Source organism: Primulina tabacum, chromosome 1, assembly GCF_025594145.1.
Source record: "Primulina tabacum isolate GXHZ01 chromosome 1, ASM2559414v2, whole genome shotgun sequence".
Taxonomy (NCBI): Eukaryota; Viridiplantae; Streptophyta; class Magnoliopsida; order Lamiales; family Gesneriaceae; genus Primulina; species Primulina tabacum.
Window position 1 is genome coordinate 44,991,119 of NC_134550.1, and position 23,428 is coordinate 45,014,546.

Below are 23,428 nucleotides of genomic sequence, written 5' to 3' on the forward strand. Positions count from 1 at the left end.
TTAATGTTCTTGGATAAAAAGAACGTTCGAGTAGTCCATGCACCACAAACAGGTGCACAAGAGAGGTCAAGTAGATAAATTATATTGCCAATGATGAAGCGTTTGACTAGCTTAGCATTACATGACCGTTTAAATGAATTTTTCCAAAGTGGTCGAGTACTTGTAATGCAGATCAAACGAAAACTAGATATAATAAAATAAGTTATTATTTGTTATCATTGAAACTAAATGAAATAACAAAAAGAATACAATATAGCAAGGAAAGTTCATAATAAGAGTGGAAAATACGAAGAAGAAGAGTCCCGAGTGACTAAAAGGGCGCCCCAACGCCTCAAGTGGTGAAAATAAAAATTAATTTGAAAGTCGGGAGCCTCAGCACCTCAACACCGATGGTTCGAATTTTCAGGCACCTTAGCATCTCTTACGGCATCTCAGAGACTAAGCTTCGAAAAAATCAGAATTCAACAATTTATGAGAGGCGCCTCAGTGCCCATTTCTGGAACACTAGTGCTTGACGTCGTGTAAAACAAGGAAATTTATGCGACTAGGGTTTTAAATACGACTTTTGACATAAATTTAAGTACTTTTTATGAGGGAGAAAAATGGAGAAACTCAAGGAGCACATTAGGGCAGGAGATTTCCACACGAGGAAGAAGAATGCGATATCTGAGGTTGGAAACATGGAGAAGCTCATTCCAAATCGCGTTTTAAAATTTTTTCCCTTGAATTTCATTGATGTTTGATAACATGCTTTGGTATTTGATGATACCAAATTTTCCCTGGGTCCAGTCTGGTGAGCTTGAGCATCAGATCAGCAATGTTTGAACCAGAGTAGTTGGAGCGCTGCCCGTTTGCACAGAAGAGCAGATATTGGAAGGTGCCGGGAAATTTTCTGGTGTGACCACTCCGACGTTCTGGTCGGATCTTGGTTTTTTGTAAGAAAGAAACGGGAATATAGGATATATAGAGTAGTGCTGAAGAAGATTAATGTTCGAATGCCCTCCTATAATGAAATATACCTGAGTTTTTATAATGGTGGAGAGGACTACTTACCATATTGAGCAAAGGTTTATCTTAGGTAAGTTTTTCTAAAAAGGTAAACTCTTCTCCAATCCCTGTAAATCCGGAAATGTTCCGGATTTTCTGAAATGTCTAATCATACGCTAGATGAGCGGGCCTCAACCGAGCACTTGTGCTTGGCGAAACTATGCTCCGGGCGTTGGTTGGGCTCGAAGCTCGAACAAGCTCCAGAGCTTGTCTGAGCCAAACCGAGCTCTGCTCAATGGTTCGGCCGAGCACCAGGGCTCGGGCGAGCCGAGAACCAGGGCTCGGCTTGTGCTCGGCCGACCTGAGCACCAGGGATCGGCCGAGCCTAGCACCAGGGCTCGGTTCGATCGAGCCTAATACCAGGGCTCGGTTTGGCTGAGTCGCCGAACAGTGCTCGGTCGAGCTCACAAGGCTCGGCGCCAATTGATGATACCAAATTTTCCTTGGGTCCGTTCTGGTGAGCTTGAGCTTCAGATCAGCAATGTTTGAACCGGAGCAGATGGAGCGTTGTCCGTATGCACAGACGAGCAGATATTGGAAGGTGCCGGGAATTTTTCCGACGTGACCACTTTGACGTTCTGGTCGGATCTTGGTTTTTGGAAGAAAGAAACGGGAATATAGGATGTATAGAGAAGTGCTGAAGAAGATTTATGTTCGAATGCCCCCTCTACAATGAAATATACCTGAGTTTTTATAATGGTGGAGAGAACTACTTACCATATTGAGCAAAGGTCTATCTTAGGTAAGTTTTTCTATAAAGGTAAACTCTTCTCCAATCCCTGTAAATCCAGAAATGTCCCGGATTTTTTGAAATGTCTAATCATACGTCGGATGAGCGGGCCTCAACCGAGCACTTGTGCTTGGCGGAACTATGCTCCGGGCGTTGGTTGGGCTTGAAGCTCGAAGCTCGAACAAGCTCCAGAGCTTGTCCGAGCAGAACCGAGCTCTGCTCAATGGGACGAAGTGCCTATAGCCTCATCCATTCCTTAACTAAATTATTGCAATTAGCACAGGAAAAAGAACTTACCGAAGCGATTAAGAAGAACAGAGTTGGGAACGAGAGGTTATCGAACTTAGGAGAGCTGGCCGAGCCGAAGACGTTGAGATGGCGGGAGACGTTTTGTACCTTGGGAGAGAAATGTAGAGAATTGTGAGGTTTAAGAATGAATGAGAAACCCTATTATAGAAGGGCAGAGCAGGGAAGAACCGTCGGATCAATCAAGAATGAATGATGGGGATCATGCCTGTTGAATGTCTCGGGATCCGTACCACCGTTTGATCCTAGCCAACCAAAATCCTATCAACAACTTGATCATTATAGATCTTCTCGCAACCAATGTGGAACCCGAGGGCTTAAGACTCAATCAGATCGACCCATTAGTCTAAAATTCAATACTTCTTTTAGACCACGAGGTAAGGTACTACTGATGTCCCCAATATTTAACCGTGTCTGAGTCTTACTTCTTCTCAAAGACCTTAGCCGCAATCTTTTGAGCACGTATCGTCCGAATCCCTACATTCGATATCATATGTAGACGAGCTCGGATGAGCTTCGTGAGCTCGGTCGAGCATTGTTCGGCAACTCGGCCGAACCGAGCCCTGGTACTAGGCTCGGCCGAACCGAGCCCTGGTGCTAGGCTTGGCCGAGCCATGGTGTTCGGCTCGGCCGAGCACCAGCTGAGCCGCCGAACACCAGCTGATGTTCGGCAGATTGGCCGAACCGAGCCCTAGTGCTTGGCCGAACCATTAAGCAGAGCTCGGTTCGGCTCGGACAAGCTCTGGAGCTTTTTCGAGCTTCGAGCCCAACCAACTCCAGAGCATAGTTTCGCCAAGCACAAGTGCTCGGTTGAGGCCCACTCATCCGGCGTATGATTAGACATTTCAGAAAATCCGGGACATTTTCGGATTTACAGGGATTGGAGAAAAGTTTACCTTTATAGAAAAACTTACCTAAGATAGACCTTTGCTCAATATGGTAAGTAGTCCTCTCCACCATTATAAAAACTCAGGTTTATTTCATTGTAGAGAAGGCATTCAAACATTAATCTTCTTCAGCACTACTCTATATATCCTATCTTCCCGTTTCTTTCTTCCAAAAACCAAGATCCGACAAGAACGTCAGAGTGGTCATGCCGGAAAAAATTCCCGGAACCTTCCAATATTTGCTCGTCTGTGCAGACGGGCAGCGCTCCATCTGCTCCGGTTCAAACATTGCTGATCCAAAGCTCAAGCTCACCAGACCGAACCCAGGGAAAATTTGGTATCATCAATTGGCGCCGTCTGTGGGAAGATTGAAAAAAGAGATAAGATGGTGAGTACCAGGAGTCGATCGGGGGAGAACAATCAACCAAACCCCAACATGGCAGAGCTCGTCCGACTGATCACTACGACGGTGGAACAAGTATCGGCACAAAGACCAGACAACAATCCTCCTCTCGGAGAGAATCATGATGCCCAGAGACAGGAGATACAAAGATTAAGGGAAGAAATGGAACGTTTTCGAGAAGAAATGAATGCACCCCCTTTCTGCCCTTTCTAGCTCGGGGGATTCCTTTCTCAGCAGAGATACTGGCCGCCGAATTGCCTCAAAATTTCAAATTTCCTAACGTCGGAGAATACGACGGCTCGGGGGACCTGGAAAAACATCTATCTCGGTTTGAGAATGCGACATTACTGCACCAATATTCAGATCCGATCAAATGTAGAGTCTTCTTAATCACTTTGGTCAGATCGGCCCAGCAATGGTTCAATCTGCTTAGGCCGGGAACCATCAGAACTTTTCAAGACTTTGGGAGAGTTTTTCTCCACCAATTTGCGAGTAGTAAGAAACATCCATTGACAGCTCTGAATTTAATCAATGTTAAACAACAAGAACAGGAGAACCTGCGGGATTTTTTTAAGAGGTTCAACAAGATGGTCATCGATGTTCCCTCGGCTACTCCAGATATACTGATAAGTGCCTTTATACAAGGGCTAAGAGGTGGTGATTTTTTCAAGTCCTTGGTAAAAAAAACCTCTGCTACTTTTGAAGAACTATTGGCTAGGACAGAGAAGTATATGAACGTGGAAGAAGTACAAATGGCTAGGAGAGGTGAGCCGAGGGCCTCGGCCAAGGTTGATTGAGATGTTCGACCCACTAACCTTGTGCCAAGGGTCGGGCATTTTGAACCACCTGCACTGCTTGGACAATTCGCCGCTTGCACACCTCTGAAAGTTAGCAAATCCCGAGCATTGGAGCTGTGTGATGAACAACAGCTCGTCCGAAGGCCTCAGAGCAGTGATAGAGGACCTCGTAATCCCAGATCAAAGAGGTATTGTGAATTTCACAAAGATTATGGTTATAATACCAATGAATGTCATCATTTGGATCAAGAGATAGAACACGATCATCTAGAGAGATCCAGAAATGAACTTAATCCTGGCAGGCCGAGGTGACGGACATCGACCCCATAAGAAAGCGCGGGAGGAATGTGATCCTGAGGGGAGAAGGGCACCAAATCAAAGAGAAAATTTTCAGAATGTTAACCCGAATATGCGGAGGGTAGAACCCCGTGAGCGACCACCGCCTCGAGGGGTAATTAATATGATATAGGGAGGGCCTACAGACGGAGACCCCAATCGAGCCAGGAAAGCCAGCAGTAGAAGATTGGAGAACATGGAGATTAGTAGCACGAAAGCACGCTAGGACCCATGATTTTTTTTGGACCCGAGGACATGAAGAGAGTAGCCGACCCGCATAATGATGCTCTGGTCATCCGAGCTATGGTCGCCAACTACGAAGTTGCTCGTATCTTCGTGGATTCAGGGAGTTCTGTCAATGTTCTGTTTAAAGAGGCGATGGATCAAATGGACTTGGGCAAATACACGATAAAGTCTATCTCCACAGCTTTGTTTGGATTCACGGTCCATGCTATACATCCCCTAGAAGTCATCAATCTCCCTCTCTCTTTGGGGTATGAGGATATTAGAAAGACCCGGATTGTCAACTTTGTGATAGTTGATGCTCCCTCATCATATAATGCTATCATAGGGAGACCAGCCATGACCGCTTTCATGGAAATTGCATCGGCTCTCCACCAAAAAATCAAGTTCCCCTTGGGAGAAGTTGTAGGAGAGGTCAAGGGGGATCATAAGATTTCGCGGAAATTTTATGTGGAAGAAGTAAGAGTTGAGCAGAAGTCGGCTAAAATTGAACATCCAAATCGACCCGTATCTATGGGATTCGATCAGCTACATTTAATCGAAGAAGCAACAGGGGTTACTTCGGAAGACGGATGTGAGGAACTTATCCTAAACCCTCCGTCCAGAGTCGTAAGGATAGCCTGATACTTGGAAGAGCCCCTAAGGGAACAATTGGTCCTGTGTTTGGAGAAGAATAAAGATGTGTTTGCTTGGTGTCCATCCGAGCTCCAACGGGTTAGGAGGGAAGTGATGGAGCATAAATTGAATACCTTGGATGATTGCCGACCTGTGATTCAAAAGAAGAGGCACTTTAGCCCCGAAAAGGATGCTATTATCAAAGAGCAAGTGCAAGATTTATTAAAAGTAGGACACATTCAAGAAGTCTATTTCCCGACGTGGTTATCTAATCTTCCGAAAAATGGCGGATGTGTGTGGACTTCCGTGACTTGAACCGAGCATGCCCCAAAGATTGTTATCCTCTCCCGAGGATATATCAGTTGGTCGACTCCACGGTAGGGCACGAACTTCTTTGTTTTCTTGATGCATATCAAGGATATCACCAAATTCCCTGGCAGAAGAAGATAGAAACAAGGTCATTTTTATCACATCTGAAGGGACATTTTGTTATGTAGTGATGTCTTTCGGATTAAACAATGCTGGAGCTACCTATCAAAGGCTCATGGATAAGGTCTTCAAAAAGCAGATTAGGAAGAACGTTGAGGTCTATGTGGATGATATACTAATAAAGTCCAAGAGAGTCGATCAATTTTTGACAGATCTGGATGAAATTTTTCAGACTCTGCGGGAATGCAGGTTGAAGCTGAACCCTAGCAAGTGTGTGTTCGGGGTTGAGACGGGTAAGTTTTTGGGGTACATGGTGATTTGCAGAGGCATTGAGGCTAATCCAGAGAAGGTACAAGCCCTATCTTCTATGGGTTCTCCTCGAAATATCCAAGAGGTATAGCGATTGACAGGGAGGTTTGCTGCTCTAGCCCGATTTATATCCTGATCAGCAGATCGAAGTTTTCCATTTTTTAAGGTACTTCGGAAAGATAAAATTTTTGAATGGAATGATCAGAGTGAGAAAGCGTTGCAGGAGCTGAAAACTTATCTTAAAGAACTCCCTATCTTGAACAAACCCATCCTTGGAGAGGAACTCTTTGTGTACTTAGCAGTTATTCCCCAGGCTGCAAGTTCGGTTTTGGTTAGAAGAGAGGATGCAGCTCATCAACCTGTTTATTTTGTGAGTCACGCTTTAAAGGGGGCAGAACTCAATTATACTACTTAGGAAAAGTTGGCCCTGGCCCTTGTCATTATGGCTAGAAGACTGAGGCATTACTTCTTATCGCATCCTATCACAGGTCCTCACAAATAGCGTCCTGGGAAAAATCATCTCGCACCCAGATACCTCAGGAAGGTTGATTAAGTTGGTGACCAAAATCAATGAATACGATATCAAGTTCGAGCCTAGGACAGCTATTAAAGCCCAAGATTTAGCCGACTTTCTCGAGGAAACTGTTCAAGTATCAGATGAATAGCAATGGAGGATCTTCGTAGATGGTTCTTCTTGTTAGACGGGGAGTGGGGTCAGGAGTCATGATGATATCTCCTTGGGGAGAAGAGACCAAGGTGTCGGTAAGATTGAACTTTTGGGCCTCCAATAACGAAGCTGAGTACGAAGCACTTTTGGTTGGGCTAAGGGATGCCCGAAGTATGGGTGTTACACGTGCCAGTCCTCTATTCTGATTCTCAATTGGTAATACAACAAAGTAAAGGTAAGTTCGAAGTGAAAAATGAGAAAATGGTCAGAAACTCCCAAGCTATTGAAAAAGCTAAGGAGGACTTCTCAGAGTTGATCATGAAACAAATCTCTCGAACTGAGAACGAGAAAGCGGATAGATTGGCCAAGATGGCCAGTTCTCTTGCTCAGCTCACAGGACCAGAACTAGTCGGACAAGAGCTTGTCTCGCAAATTGATCATCTTCAGGCTGAGGAAGTACAGATGTTGGAAGAGGATTGGAGGTATGAGGTTTAGCAATACTTATGTAATGGGAAAGTCCCGGCTGAACCAAGAAGGGCTCGAGAAGTCAAGAGGAGAGCACTCCGCTTAACGCTCTTAGATGGGATACTGTATAAAAGGTCTTTTTCTAGACCTCTGTTGAAATGCTTGGGTCCAAAGAAACTGATTATGTCCTTCGAGAAGTCCATGAAGGATGTTGTGGTAACCACCTGGGGAGTGTAGCTTTAGCTCAGAAGGCTTTGATGGCAGGCTTCTTCTCGCCAACCATGAAAAAAGATGCGCTAATGGTGGTGAGATCCTGTTATAATTGTCAAAAACATGCTAATTTACAATGAAACCAGCCAAGCTTATGAGGTCAGTCGTTTCCCCTTGCCCTTTTGATCAATGGGGCATAGATATTGTGTGACAATTTCCCATAAGCACAAGTCAAAGGAAATTCTTATTGGTAGCAGTCGAATATTTCTTTAAATGGGCGGAAGCTGAACTGTTGGCCAAAACCACTGAAGGAGAGGTCTTAAAATTTTTATGGAAGAACCTAGTATGTCGGTTCGGGATACCAAGGAGATTTGTATCTGACAATGGAAGACAGTTTTACGGCTAAAATTCGGGAATGGTGTGAAGAGATGAAGATAGAGCAGATATTCACGTCTGTGGCTTATCCCCAGAGCAATGGACAAGTCGAGGTCACCAATAGATCCATTTTGCACGCTCTTAAAGCACGTCTGGACTCTGCCAGAGGGTAATGGGTTGATGAATTACCTAGCGTATTGTGGGCTTACCGAACCACAGCTCGGACAGGAACTGGAGAAACACCGTATAACCTAGTATATGGTACTGAGACTGTCTTGCCAGCAGAAATTGGACAAGAAAGTGCTCGGGTGACAGGGTATGGACCGAATAATGATGAATTGAGGGCCGTGGATTTGGACCTAATAGAGGAAAAGAGAAATCGAGCAGCTGTTTGGATGGCTGCCTATCAATAGAGGATGGCCCGAGCATATAACAAGAGGGTGCGGCCCCGATCGTTCGAAATAGGGGATCTGGTTATGAAGAAAATCCAATTTCAGGGAGAAAGAGGGAAGTTAGATCCGAAGTATGAAGGACACTACAAAGTTATTGGGAAAGCAGGAATTGCAGCATACTACCTAGAGAATGCTGAGGGGAAGAAGACCAAACGCCCGTGGAACGTCCAACACTTGAAAAGATATTATGCTTAACCATAGTCCCAATCCATCTTGTTAGTTTTATTTTTAATTATGTCTTTATTTTCAAAACTATGATGAATAAGATTTGACATTGATATAACATCTTTTCTGATCAAAATAAAAGCCCGACCTCATGCACGGCACGAAACAAAGCCCGACCTCATGCTCGGCACGAAACAAAGTCCGACCTCACCCTCGGCACGATGAAAATCCCGACCTCACCCTCAGCAAGAAACAAAGTCCGACCTCGCGCTCGGCACGATTAAAAGTTCGATATCGCGCTCGGCACGAAACAAAGTCTGACCTTGCGATCGACACGATCAAAAGCCCGACCTCACCCTCGGCACGATTAAAAGCCCGGCCTCGCGCTCGGCACGAAACAAAATCCGACCTTCGCTCAGCAATAAAAACAAAGTCCGACCTTGCGATCGGCACGATTAAAAGTCCGACCTCGCGATCGGCACGATTAAAAGCTGGACCTCGCGCTCGGCACGAAACAAAATCCGACCTCGCGCTCGGCAATAAAAAAAAAGTTCGACCTTGCGATCGGCACGATTAAAAGTCTGACCTCGCGATCGGCACGATTAAAAGCCCGACCTCGCGCTCGGCTCGAAACAAAGTCCGACCTCGCGATCGGCATGATCAAAAGCACGACCTCGCGCTCGGCAATAAAAACAAAGTCCGACCTTACGCTCGGCATGATTTAAAGTCCGACCTTCGTGTTCAGAAGCAAAAGAAAAACCCAACCTCGCACTCGACAATGAAATATAAAGGAAACCAATAAGAAGAAAAGTCCGATCTCCCAGTATAAGGTATTAGATTCGCACCATAAAATGAGGTTTTATATCAACCTTCCTATGGTAATGAGTTTATAATTCGGAAGATGCACTAGTTCGTTCTCTCCTTTTGAAAGTTAAACGTCCTATCTTTCGAGTAAAGCACTTGTTTAGTCACATTTCAGTAACTTATATAAAATTTAAAGACATATGTTCAAAACATTGGCCAATGATAAAGTAAAGGTAAACATGACGAAAAGAACACCCAAAACAGAAACATGAGGAGTACAAGTGTATTGAGCAAAAGGAACCTAAAACAAAGAATTAAAAGGCGAAGAGTCTGCCTGGCTAGCTCCTTCACTTTCTCTCGGGTGTCCGAGCCTTCACTCTCCATCACCCATCTCTTCATCTTCTGGCATGTCTTCTAGGGCCTTAACCACATCGAGGAAGGAAAAAGGGTGTTCGGCTTCAGAATACCCATTGGCTCGTACTTGAGCAATACTCCCATTAAATCCATGCTCGAAGTAAGAGGTGGCTTTATCTGAGCACAGAGAATCAAATTCCGAAGAGTGGATGAACTCCTCTTTCTTCTGAAGCCACATGGCCTCGGCTTCATGTTCCTTCTTGCGCAGTTGTTCCTCAAGCTGAAGTGCTCTCTGCTCTGCCCAAGCGGCCTTGTCCTCAAAGACTTGTACTTGAGCTCAGGCGGCTTCGAGCTCGGCTAGGAAAGCCGCTTTCTCTGCTTCACTTTTAGTATGGATATCCTCCATTCGCTTCATAAGTTCCCCGTGTTGGCTGAGGACGTCATTCATGGAATTTTAGGAAGAACTAGCCATCTCTCGGGCTCCGCATATCTGATCAGTGACCTCCCCTCCCCAAACAAGAGCCTGCGAAGCGCATTTATAAGTTCTTTAAAGAAGAATTGTTGATACAAAAGAGACAAAAATAATTACCTGCATGAAATTAAGGCACATAGCCTCTATGGCCTGAAGGTCGGTAGCGGCCTTCACGATGGCGAGATCATCAGAGGATACCAAGTGCCGAACAAAATTTAGAGCTTCTGGTCCGGAAGGATGGGCTATGAAAGAGGTCCCGTGGTCGAGGGATACCTCCAGCTCGACCTCGTCGAAATCACGGTTATCAGGGAACAATGGAATAACTGCGAGTCCCCTTCCCAGAGTCCCTGGGGGTCGGGGACGAAACAGTAACCTTGAGAGTCTTTTTCATGGGCTGCCCCTCGGACTCCATGGGCAATTTCTTCTGCTTCCCTTTGGCCTCAGTAGTAGAGGATTTCGAAGAGGTTTCGATCTCACCTTTCCTCCTTTTCATGTTTTGAAGCATTTCGGACTTCATAATTCTTTCGTCTGGAAAAAAAAGGAGAAGATGTTGGGGAAGGAGAGACAGAAGAAGTAAAAGAAACATAGAGTCAGTATAATATTGGTTTTCAGTAGGAAAGTGGAAAGGCTGGGGAAAATATACCTATGTCCCTCTCCATTTCGACTCCTTTCTTGCAGAACCTAAATTTACAAAGAAGATCATCATGGATCAGGCTCTTGACATCAAAACACCTTTTCAAGGTACCAGCAAGGAAACGAGTCGGGTCGATGACATGCCTAGGTGCGGGTGGATTTCTAAGGGTCAATTGGTCAGCCCAAGCCATATCGCAGTGCCAAGAAAGAGGCTCAGACTCTACATAAAAATATCGATTCATCCAACCTTTGTGAGATGAAGGGTTTCCGCCCAGAAAATCACACTCGGGTCGGGGTGATAGGTAAAATCGACCTACTTCTTTTCTTTTGATCTGCACAAAATGATCTAATAGGGCTACTGATAGGGGTATATCGAAATACCTAAGCAATACTCCTAAGGCTAGAAGCGTTCTAAAGGAATTAGGAGCTAGTTGGCTGGGGCATATAAGGTAGTGATCGCAAAGGGCACTGAACTATTCTGGGGATGGGAAACCGAAGACCCATCTCTAGTTGGTCCAAGTAAAATGTGTAATATCCGTTAGGGGGAGATGAGCCCTGTATGTAATCTCAGGAATGCGAATATCGATTTCTGAAGACAATCCCAATAACTCTCTAATCCTAGAAATATCTTTATACCCTAGGACCGAAGCCTTAACTTCATACCAGGAGAGCCCTGCCGAAGTCTTCAAAGGGGAGGGGGAAGAAGTGCCTATAGCCTTATCCATTCCTTAACCAAATTATTGCAACTAGCACAGGAAGAAGAACTTACCGAAGCGATCAAGAAGAACAGAGTTGGGAACGAAAGGTTACCGAACTCAGGAAGGCTGGCCGAGCCGAAGACGTTGAGATGGCGGGAGACGTTTTGTACCTTGGGAGAGAAATGGAGAGAATTGTGAGGTTTAAGAATGAATGAGAAACCCTATTTATAGAAGGGCAGGGCAGGGAAGAACAGTCGGATCAATCAAGAATGGACGATTAGATCATGTCTGTTGAATATCTCGGGATCCGTACCACCGTTTGATCCTAGCCAACCAAAATCCTATCAACAACTTGATTGGTATAGATCTTCTCACAACCAATGTGGAACCCGAGGGCTTAAGACTCAATCAGATTGACCCATTGGTCTAAAATTCAATACTTCTTTTAGACCACAAGGGAAGGTACTACTGATGCCCCCAATATTTAACCGTGTATGAGTTTTACTTCTTCTCGAAGACCTTAGCCGCAATCTGTCGAGCACGTCTCGTTCGAATCCCTACATTCGGTATCATATGTAGACGAGCTCGGATGAGCCTCGTGAGCTCGGCCAAGCACTGTTCGACGACTCGGCCGAACCGAGCCCTGGTGCTAGGCTCGTGGTGCTCGGCCGAACCATTGAGCAGGGCTATTATCTACAAGAATTCAACTAGGTTCAACTATATATCAGTGCTGAATCTTAAGTTGCTTCGAAGCCCGGATCTCCACGCTATCTAGTCCAGCCTCGTTCTCTTCTTGACCCTGATCCTATCCCACCTGTTGCCATGCACACATACTAACAAGACAACAGCCGGATAACTCCGGTGAGAATTGCATTCTCAGTATAAATCATGTATACATGCAATTATAAAAATAATATAAAAGCATATAACAGATATGTCTAACATGTATTCAAATCAGAATATAAATCCATATCAAGAATAAATCATATTCTAAACATGTACCATCATCAGAAACATAATTCACCATGTACCATATTCAGGAACATAATCAAGATAACTCGATATAAACTGTCAATTAGACTCATGACTCCACATTTAAGACTAGACTCAATCCTAGTCTAGGGATCCCGGTTTCCAGAAGTTGGCATTCCCATATCGACCAACAGTAATAGAAAAGACTCTAGTTCTATCCACGTCGATAGGGTATCGATCACCAGTAATAGAAGAAGCTCGGATTCTATCCACATCGATATAGTATCGATCACCAGTAATAGAAGAAACTTCGATTCTATCCACATCGATATGATATCGATCATCAGTAATAGAAGAGTTACGATTCTATCCACATCAATACAGTACCGATCACCAGTAATAGAAGAAGCCAGATTTCTATCCACATCGATAGCCAATCATCCGGTGACAAACTTTGGCACTATCGCCAATACACTATCTTGTGACATCGTGCAATGTGCCCGTGACGATCCCACTACTATCAGGCACTTCTGTCACAAGATTACTCGTCTAATACCTGCTGTCTATAAATCAAGAGAACAAGTACGTCAATCAAATCAATACAATAAGGTAAATTATGTGATTTAGGGAAACTCGAGCCAAACCTCACTCGAGTTGTGCAATTCCAACTCAACATTAATTTATACTTTTATCTTCTTGGTCCGACGAAGACGGAGTATTGAAGTCAACTCTGTCCATACCCAATCTGATAACGACAACCGAATAGATACAATATCAGTATATAACTCAGTTCAACACCTGTTCTGATTAATACTCAAATCAAAATATAATCTGATCAATGTCAATCGATATATGATATCATAATATCATCTCAACCAATACCGAGTCTGATCAATATCAATTTACGGATGTTTCGACGGCATAACAATACAGTCTCGATAACCCCGTCAATCTCAACATCACGGATATAATATCAGAATTCATAATTAATATCGGTACAACTGATAATCAATAACAATACAACCCGGATTTCGAATCTCAATCAAATCAACTCCAAAAATCATAACAAGTACATACACAGTCTGTTCTTCGATCTGACTTCAATTCTACGTTGTCTACTATATCAGAAACACCATCTAGGATTCATATTCGATTCTGACAATATCATAATTTCAAGTCGTATCTAAACAGAACAAAACTTACGTCCAGTTGTAGCTGTCAATGATAGGATCACAGTACTGAAGTCGGATTCAAAATCTGACGGACGGATCGAAATATAATGCGTAAGGATTTTCAGAAGCCTTCCTCGTTCCTTTTCTTTGTTTTTCCGTCTGATAATTCTGAGGGATTTGTATACATATATATATATATATATCCAATTGCATGTAATGATACGTGGCTGATCTTCCATATTTTGCAAGCGGCGCTCGGGCGCGGAAGTTTCTGTCGAGATACTCAGCCGATCATCTCCTGGCGCTCGGGCGGTAATATTCTACCGCTCGGGCGCCAAACATTCTGTCCAAGAAGTAAAATTGGCGCTCGGGCGGTTCTTTTCTACCGCTCGGGCGCGAGATGTTCGGTCCAACATCTTGGCTTATAATGTAACGATGCCTTGCTTCTTCATTTGAGTTCCTATAACCTCAATTCTGTCAATTAATCAACTTCTGATTACAGCAATTAAATCTCGGGCATTACATTTCTCCCCCCCCCCTAAGATACGATTTCATCCTCGAAATCTTAGGTACAGAAACCAACAGAAAGCTCACCTCAATGAAACAATTCTGAAATCTCTGTCTCATCTCGGATTCTGTCTTCCCAATAGTTTCTTCGATATTCTAACTACTCTATTACACTTTCAACAACAGAATAGTCTTCATTCTGAATTATCTTTCTTTTACTGATTCTGATCCCCGACTAGATGAGTCATTTAAGAAGTATAATATCAAAATTCTATTCAAAATAACTTGTGATAGAATCAATCACAACTATTGGCTATACAACATCCGTATATACCAATCAACAACTCGATAGCATATCAATATCATCATCTGTTAATCCTATTCAATGATATATTCAATCTTCGGCCTTCCATACCAACAGTCATCATCCGAAGTTGGCTTATTTCATATCAATTTTCGAGCTATCTTCATTTGCTTCTGAATCAGTTTCATTTTATTTATCAGATCTCTGATCCTATCAAATCCAATCTCAGGCACCACCGCAGTATCATCCCCATACGAAGAAAATTCGCAGTTCTCACTGTACAATACCTCAACTAAAGCTATTTCGATATTCATCTGATAGCTATTATGGTACCATAATTCATAAAGTGACAAGACATCAGGTCACTAGTGCAAAAATCCAGCACCACAGTTCCTGGATATCCTCCAGTATCTAGATAGTTCACTCCGACTATCCTTCAATCTATAAACCATAGATGAAAAATCATGCTATACATTCTGTCAAAAGTACAAAATCAATCAAAAATCACGGTATGATATAATCACTCTGGCATTCAATACAATCTGACCCCTTTTCTGACATACATCTAAGTCGTCTGGTCATATCTATACGTCATCCTGTACAATATAACATCCGCAGATTTGAACAATCGTTCAATAATAATCACATCATATCACCGTCATAGCAAGATTTTCGATAGTTTCGTCACGAAATTCATAGAAATGTACCCCCATTTCTATTCAAGAATCGATAATCTGTATAATCAAACTCCTGGTTTCTATCTTTCTGTCTTCATCTGTCAGCGATTTAGACAGTTCAGTACAAATTCTGACATAACTGATTTCATTTGTTTACATAAAAACTGTCCGTTCGAATTATCACACATTTCCTGTTACCAGAATAATACTGAATCTATTACTGTGTGCATCTGACAATACATGTCATATCAAATTCAAAATATGACAAACAAATCAGCTAGTTATATAAACTAAAATATTACCTACCTGGTATTCTAATCGACGCATTGTTCTGACTATCGAAATCAAGTTCTGAACAGTCTGATCAAACTTCTGAACTGCTGTAATTCTCAAAATCAACTCTGAGTCGGCTTGAAATGTATATAATCTCAACGGTTCATAACAATCGGCATCAAATACGGATTCAGAATAACAGCAATATCGGATCGGATTCAAAATACCAATCATTTATACTAATCTAGTAAACACATAAAACGCAATTTCTGACATTTCTGACATTTATGAAGTTCTGCCATTTTCAATGTCGTTTTCAGCCACTGATCACTGTCTCAACTGTGCTACAATCAATCAGTATAATATCTTCAGATATCACAGACTCTGAATGCAATCTGTTGCAATCTGAATTCATAGCCGAAAAATTTGTATACAACAATCTCAGTTCCCAGAATATTCAATACAAATTTCAACTGTTCGATTCAATCAATCATACCCTGATATCGAATCAAGGCTGAAATCGCTTTCCATATATAGGACAAATCCGGAATTTCATCTGGAACAACCATAGCAACTCTCCTGCTACTGGCAAATCATTTCCTGATAGGTTCAACTCCAGTAATCAACTGAATACATAAGGAATTACTCCATTCTTTTCGATAATCATCGAATCATACATAATACGGATATCAAGGAATTCAAAATCGAGAATCCTTACCGTATATCACTCATTCTTTGGTCATTTCAGGTCCGAATCTTACCATCTCCTGGCAAGAATCTATAATAGTTCTGTACTTGTTAGCATATCAATATCAGTAATGTAGTCAGAATCAGACAACACAAGTACAACACAATCTAATTCAATCCCATTCCCTTTTTACTTTAGTATACAATATATCACAGAATTCACTGATATCAATTCCTCTCCCCAAAAGGTACAAAGATCAATACTACAGTAATACAGACCCAACAGATATAACATATATCAATGCAACTCAGTCAAAGATAATCGTAGGGAATGCATTAGTATATATCAATACATATGCAATATAATCATAAAAGAACAGTACCTGCCACTATGTCATTGCGTGTGTCCTGGGTCTGTTCCTCGATCACTACCACCAGATGATTCTGCTCCCTGAAATCTTCGGGAACCTCTCTGCGGACAGACTCTAGCAAAATGTCCCGGCTGTCTACAGATATTGCAACTACCAGTCACTCCCTGGCATTGCTCTGTGGAATGTCTCCCTCCGCAAGTCCTGCAATAAACTCCAGTATAACTCGGGCTAGAACCACTGGAGCTAGATGAACCAATCGGTCCACTTCCTAACTTCTTAAACTGTTTCTTTCGAGCTTTCATCCAATCTTGCTTCCCACTCATACTGCCACTATCAAATCTAAGAGGGGATTGCTGTGTCTGGGGTCGGATCACATCCCACCTTTCTCGTTGTCGAATCAGACTCACCTCAGCTCTCTTTGCCCTACTCAAAGCATCAGCAAAATGGTAAGGTCGCTGCATATTTATCAATGCAACTATCTCTGAATTCAATCCTTTGATGAACTGCTCAGTTACAGCTTCATCATTCCCAGCTATCTGAGGAACAAAACGCAGTAGAGTAGAGAATTTAGCAACATATTCTTCAATATTCAGTTAGCCTTGTCTCAAATTCTCAAACTCTGCTCTCTTGTCCTCTCTGTATGATCCTGAGAAGAATCTTTGATAAAATTCAGTTTTAAAGACTTCCCACGTAATCACCGTACCTCACTGTTCTAATACTCTTTTGGTTGTAATCCACCAACTCCTAGCGACCTCGTGTAACTGATTGGGCACCAGTTTAATTCTCCGTTCATTTGGATAATCACAGTTAATCAAACAATATCTCTATATCATCTAACCAATTCTCACAATCTTCAGACTGTCTCAACACCCCTCAAAATCGGCGGCTGAAATGACTGAAACTGTTTCAACTGTGTTTCCATCGGAGTTTCTGATACATCTATCTGATCTGTCGAAGTACTACCCCTTTCTGGAATTCTTCGAGGAGGTATATCTGATCACCACAAGGGTTAGCAATCACAGGAGATAAATCCATCTCAGTCCCTTCCTGATCAGCTTACCTCTGATCAAGAATTGGTTCTGATTCATTTTCAAATCAGACATATTACCAAATCAATTCAGATATTCAGGTAATCATGTAATTAAAAGCAGTAAATCATACTTAGCATGCTAGCATACACAGTATAATTCAACATTATAATAAATCACGTGCTAGCAATCAAAAGCAGGAAAGAAAACTCAATCTACCCCGCTCAATAGCTTATATCTCAGTCTCAAGAACCTACAGTTCTAGAACCTACTGTTCTGGAACCTAATGCTCTGATACCACCTGTTGTGGGTACCCGGACGCTAATTCATTCTTTAATCATCTTTAGGAATAATTCAAACAATTATAATAAACAGGGTCTAAATTTTTTTTTAAAATACAAAGCGGAAACGTAATGTAATTCAATTCAAATTACATATTAAACATAAACATATAAATCTTGTATTATCTACAAGAATTCAACTAGGTTCAACTATATATCAGTGCTGAATCCTAAGTTGCTTCGAAGCCCGGATCTCCACGCTATCTAGTCCAGCCTCGTTCTCTTCTTGACCCTGATCCTATCCCACATGTTGCCATGCACACATACAAAAAAGACAACAGCCGGATAACTCCGATGAGAATTACATTCTCAGTATAAATCATGTATACATGCAATTATAAAAACAATATAAAAGCATATAACAGATATGTCTAACATGTATTCAAATCAGAATATAAATCCATATCAAGAATAAATCCTATTCTAAACATATACCATCATCAGGAACATAATTCACCATGTACCATATTCAGGAACATAATCAACATAAATCGATATAAACTGTCAATTAGACTCATGACTCCACATTTAAGACTAGACTCAATCCTAGTCTAGGGATCCCGGTTTCCAGAAGTTGGCATTCCCATATCGACCAACAGTAATAGAAAAGACTCCAGTTCTATCCACGTCGATAGGGTATCGATCACCAGTAATAGAAGAAGCTCGGATTCTATCCACATCGATATCGTATCGATCACCAGTAATAGAAGAAGCTCGGATTCTATCCACATCGATATAGTATCGATCACCAGTAATAGAAGAAACTTCGATTCTATCCACATCGATATGATATCGATCATCAGTAATAGAAGAGTTACGATTCTATCCACATCAATACAGTACCGATCACCAGTAATAGAAGAAGCCACATTTCTATCCACATCGATAGCCAATCATCCAGTGACAAGACTTTGGCACTATCGCCAATACACTATCTTGTGACATCGTGCAATGTGCCTGTGGCGATCCCACCACTATCAGGCACTTCTGTCACAAGATTACTCGTCTAATACCTGCTGTCTATAAATCAAGAGAACAAGTACGTCAATCAAATCAATACAATAAGGTAAATTATGTGATTTAGGGAAACTCGAGCCAAACCTCACTCGAGTTGTGCAATCCCAACTCAACATTAATTTATACTTTTATCTTCTTCGGTCCGACGAAGACGAAGTATTGAAGTCAACTCTGTCCATACCCAATCTGATAACGACAATCGAATAGATACAATATCAGTATATAACTCAGTTCAACACCTGTTCTGATTAATACTCAAATCAAAACATAATCTGATCAATGCCAATCGATATATGATATCATAATACCATCTCAACCAATACCGAGTCTGATCAATATCAATTTACGGATGTTTCGACGGCATAACAATACAGTCTCGATAACCCCGTCAATCTCAACATCATGGATATAATACCAGAATTCATAATTAATATCGGTACAACTGATAATCAATAACAATACAATCCGGATATCGAATCTCAATCAAATCAACTCCAAAAATCATAACAAGTACATACACAGTCTGTTCTTCGATCTGACTTCAATTCTACGATGTCTACTATATCAGAAACACCATATAGGATTCATATTCGATTCTGACAATATCATAATTTCAAATCGTATCTAAACGTAACAAAACTTACGTCCAGTTGTAGCTGTCAATGATAGGATCACAGTACTGAAGTCGGATTCAAAATCTGACGGACGGATCGAAATATAATGCGTAAGGATTTTCAGAAGCCTTCCTCGTTCCTTTTCTTTGTTTTTCCGTCTGATAATTCTGAGGGATTTGTATACATATATATATATATATATCCAATTGCATGTAATGATACGTGGCTGATTTTCCATATTTTGCAAGCGGCGCTCGGGCGGTTAATCTTTACCGCTCGGGCGCGGAAGTTTCTGTCGAGATACTCAGCCGATCATCTCCTGGCGCTCGGGCGGTAATATTCTACCGCTCGGGCGCCAAACATTATGTCCAAGAAGTAAAATTGGCGCTCGGGCGGTTCTTTTCTACCGCTCGGGCGCGATATGTTCGGTCCAACATCTTGAGATGTTCGGTCCAACATCTTGGCTTATAATGTAACGATGCCTTGCTTCTTCATTTGAGTTCCTATAACCTCAATTCTGTCAATTAATCAACTTCTGATTATAGCAATTAAATCTCGGGCATTACATTTATTTATCATCTTGTTAGTTATCTTCATTTATTTTATTAATAAACCCACTATTCGATTTTTTAAATAAAATTAAGATTCTTTTAAACATATTACTTAATGTTCATGCAAATTATCAATTCTCGTGAGATTGGTTTTCTACAAACTTGAAATCGTACGTTTACAAGCGACAAACCATGCAACACTAATTATTTGTGTTCATAGTAAGATAAATAATTTTTTTTTGAAGTAAGATGGTTTTTATATATAAATAGTTGACAAATGGTGAAATCAAAATTAATTGTAGGAATGACGCCACCGAGATAGTGATTTCTAATTTAGATTAGCTCTCTTGTGAGACGATCTCACGAATCTTTATCTGTGAGACAAGTCAACCCTACCGATATTCACTATAAAAAGTAATACTCTTAACATAAAAAGTAATTTTTTTCATGAATGATCCAAATAAGAGATTCGTCTCACAAAATACGATCCGTAAGATCGTCTCGCACAAGTTTTTGCATGTAATTTAATCTCAAACTTTAATTATATAGCATAGATAATTAACTTAAGTAAAACTAATAATTCAATTCTTCCGCAGCATAGTGTAACTAACTAATCAATTGTCATATCTCTTGATTTATAAAATTCAAAATTGTGGGCCCTCAGTAGCCTCTTTATATATATCAGACACGTAGCTCCTTCCTCCCTCGCTTTTGTATAAGAACTCTAACTGCTATAATTTGAAACTCACTCCTCCCACTTGCACGAGCCCTAGCTAGCTCTGCTCAAGTCTCTACTCACGCAAAATTTTCCGTGAAGCGGAGCAGAATCGGAAGTTTTTCGATCCCAGTTTCCATGGCGAACGCCTCTTACGACGGCAAGGCTAAGGTTTTTTTGGCTGATGACGCCACCGAGGCATCGCGCCGGAATATTTTGACGTTTGCTTCTCCGGAGAGTTTCAGCGAACCTGATCGGATAACAGTTGGGGGATTCCTTGAACAGTGTCATTATTGTAAGAAGGGGATGGATCAAAATTCCGAGGTCTTCATGTATGGGTAAGGGATTTTGACTTTGTTTCCACACCTTTTGTGATTGTTATTAAATGCGCGATCATTTTTTCGATGTTCGATCCTGTGGAGTGATTGCTCGTCCATTTTTCTTTCTTGTATTAATCGAACGCTTTCCCAATTCTTAGGGAAAAAATCTAAAGTTTTACCCCCTAAAATGCATCAAATCTCAAAATTTTGTACGTAATCATGACTGAAATTTTTTTTTATGTCCTCTATTTTAATAGGCCACCTTTCGAGTACATGTTCGTTTGTCATATACGAGATGAGTCAGCCTCTCAAAAATTTTATCGATCATTTTGCTGCAGTCGGTGGAACTGATATGCGTTTCCCATCACCTTGTGTGGATACTCTTTATGTTATGGATACGGAACCGATAGTTCTTCTTTTCTATGTGATCATCTGTTTTTTGCTGTGTCGATGCAGAGTAGTATTCGAATTTTAAAAGCTAATATATTAGGTGTAAAAGCCTCCCAAAATCAGATAATTTTCCACGTCTGATAATAAAAACATATGATTGTAACAACAAATATTTCACTTGATCATAGTTTAATTTATTATTATTGAACTGATTGCTTTGTGAATCTGTTTTCTCAATCTAATTCTTGATTACACCTAGTTATAATGGTGTCTATGGCTCAATTTTATAAACCAAGTTTCTTTCTGAAGTTTATTTTTATATTTATTAATTGTCAAATATTTGCTTTCTACCTTGTTAATCTCGTTATATTTTCTTCAGTTCATCTTTGATTAGTTTTTTTGTTTTTTCTTTGTTGGCTGTAATTAAGTTATGACTAGGACTTTTTCTATTTCTTTCCCTTTTAAGACAAGAATCTTCGGCTATTTTAACCAAGAAGCGTGAAACTTACCTGTTGCTTGTGTTGACTAAGCACCTTTGAATTGATTGTGTGATGTTTATGATATTTTGCAGCCTACAATTTCCTAGACTTCGTCTTCAAATTTAATTATGTAGGCTATCCTTAAACACTCCATTGATTATTTGGTTTGACCATAAAGAATGATGTAAAACATACCTAACAAACCTTTTTTTCCCCATAATGATGATATTCTCGACTTCGTGTTTCGTTGATGGCTTAAAATATGATTAAGAATTCGAATAAAAAAATATCACATGTATTTCTTATAAGAATTAATAATGGCACTGATGATAATTTACATACCATTTATATTCTAAGTGCTAACTACATTTGAATGTACCATTGGTTGCAGTGATCTCTGCGCATTCTGCTCTGATGAATGCCGCGAGTTTCAGATTGCACACGACCTATTGGCGGAGAAACAGGCAGCAGTTGTGAAACAAAGGGCAGTTCAGGGCCAAAAGATTCACAATTTGAAGGGCTGGCTTGGTTCTTAATTCAGGTGTAGACCTTAGAGTGCAGCTTTCTATTAGTAACTGTGGTTGTCTATATCTCTCAATTTTGGGGTATGAGCTTGCCCAAGAAAAACATATGATTATGGAAGAGTATATATAGCTCATTAGAAAGATAGTGATCATAAAATGGGTTCTTTTACTCCTATTCCACTTACAGTTTGTTTGATACGTTGTCTTTCATTACAAATTAACAAACTCGAACTCTACTTCGCTATTTGGTGATAACTAGTCATAGGGAAAACCTTGTTTCTTTACGTGCTTCTGCACTGTTACATAAATTTCTACATATATGTAAATGGCTGAAATTGGAATATGGTCAGCAATCAAGAAAGTCTAGTGTCCGGGTTTTTTTCCCTCTTTACCAAGTTTAGAAGAATCCTCCCTTCTTGAATTTTGACCTCAAATCAGTTAAAATTCGATTTCGATTGGCGTAATGTGGGACAAAATGCTGATCGCTGATGATATCTACATTAAAAATGAGAGAAATTGGGCATGCCATTCTTTGGAGAATTAATAATAACATAATCATGGACTTACGGCCCAAGCTCACAAAAACAAGGGCAAAGCAGAAACAAGAGAGACAGAAAGCAAGTTCCCACATTCTCTAATAAAAAAAGTGGGTAATACAGTTTTGGATCTAGTGTTGTACACAGCACTACCGTTGAATCAAATGGACCTCATATGTGGTGGACATGATCCATCGATTGTACTGTACAGTGGTGGAGCCAGAAATATAGCTCCAGTCGGGTTGGAATTTTAAACTCTAAAATCTTTTAATATTTTAAATTGATCTACCCGAGCTAATATCATATTATTCCAAAATTATAAGTTGTTATTGAAAGTCGCTAAAATAATATCAACGTTTTGGTAGTATCGCAGCTAAGGGCCACCTAACCACCGTTTCTTGATCTCAATACTCGCTACTTACTCAGAAAAATTGAGTATCTACATAAAGCCGTCTTGTTATTTTTCATTCATGAAACCAATGACATCGAAAAATTTATATGTGCGAACTTGATGTAAATGCAGAAGGGGAGCCGGTGCTTTATAAGGAAGTTT

The 23,428-nt window shown here is 41.0% G+C and overlaps 1 protein-coding gene across 1 annotated transcript; it reads left to right on the forward strand.

Annotated features, from left to right (window-relative positions):
• The first annotated feature begins 20,611 nt into the window (after nucleotides 1-20,611).
• LOC142518979 (FCS-Like Zinc finger 16-like) lies at nucleotides 20,612-22,593 on the forward strand. Its single transcript, XM_075621855.1, has 2 exons — nucleotides 20,612-20,964; nucleotides 22,207-22,593. Exons 1-2 carry the CDS (start codon nucleotides 20,765-20,767, stop codon nucleotides 22,349-22,351), a joined length of 345 nt encoding a protein of 114 aa, XP_075477970.1. The 5' UTR covers nucleotides 20,612-20,764; the 3' UTR covers nucleotides 22,352-22,593.
• The last annotated feature ends 835 nt before the right edge of the window (nucleotides 22,594-23,428 follow it).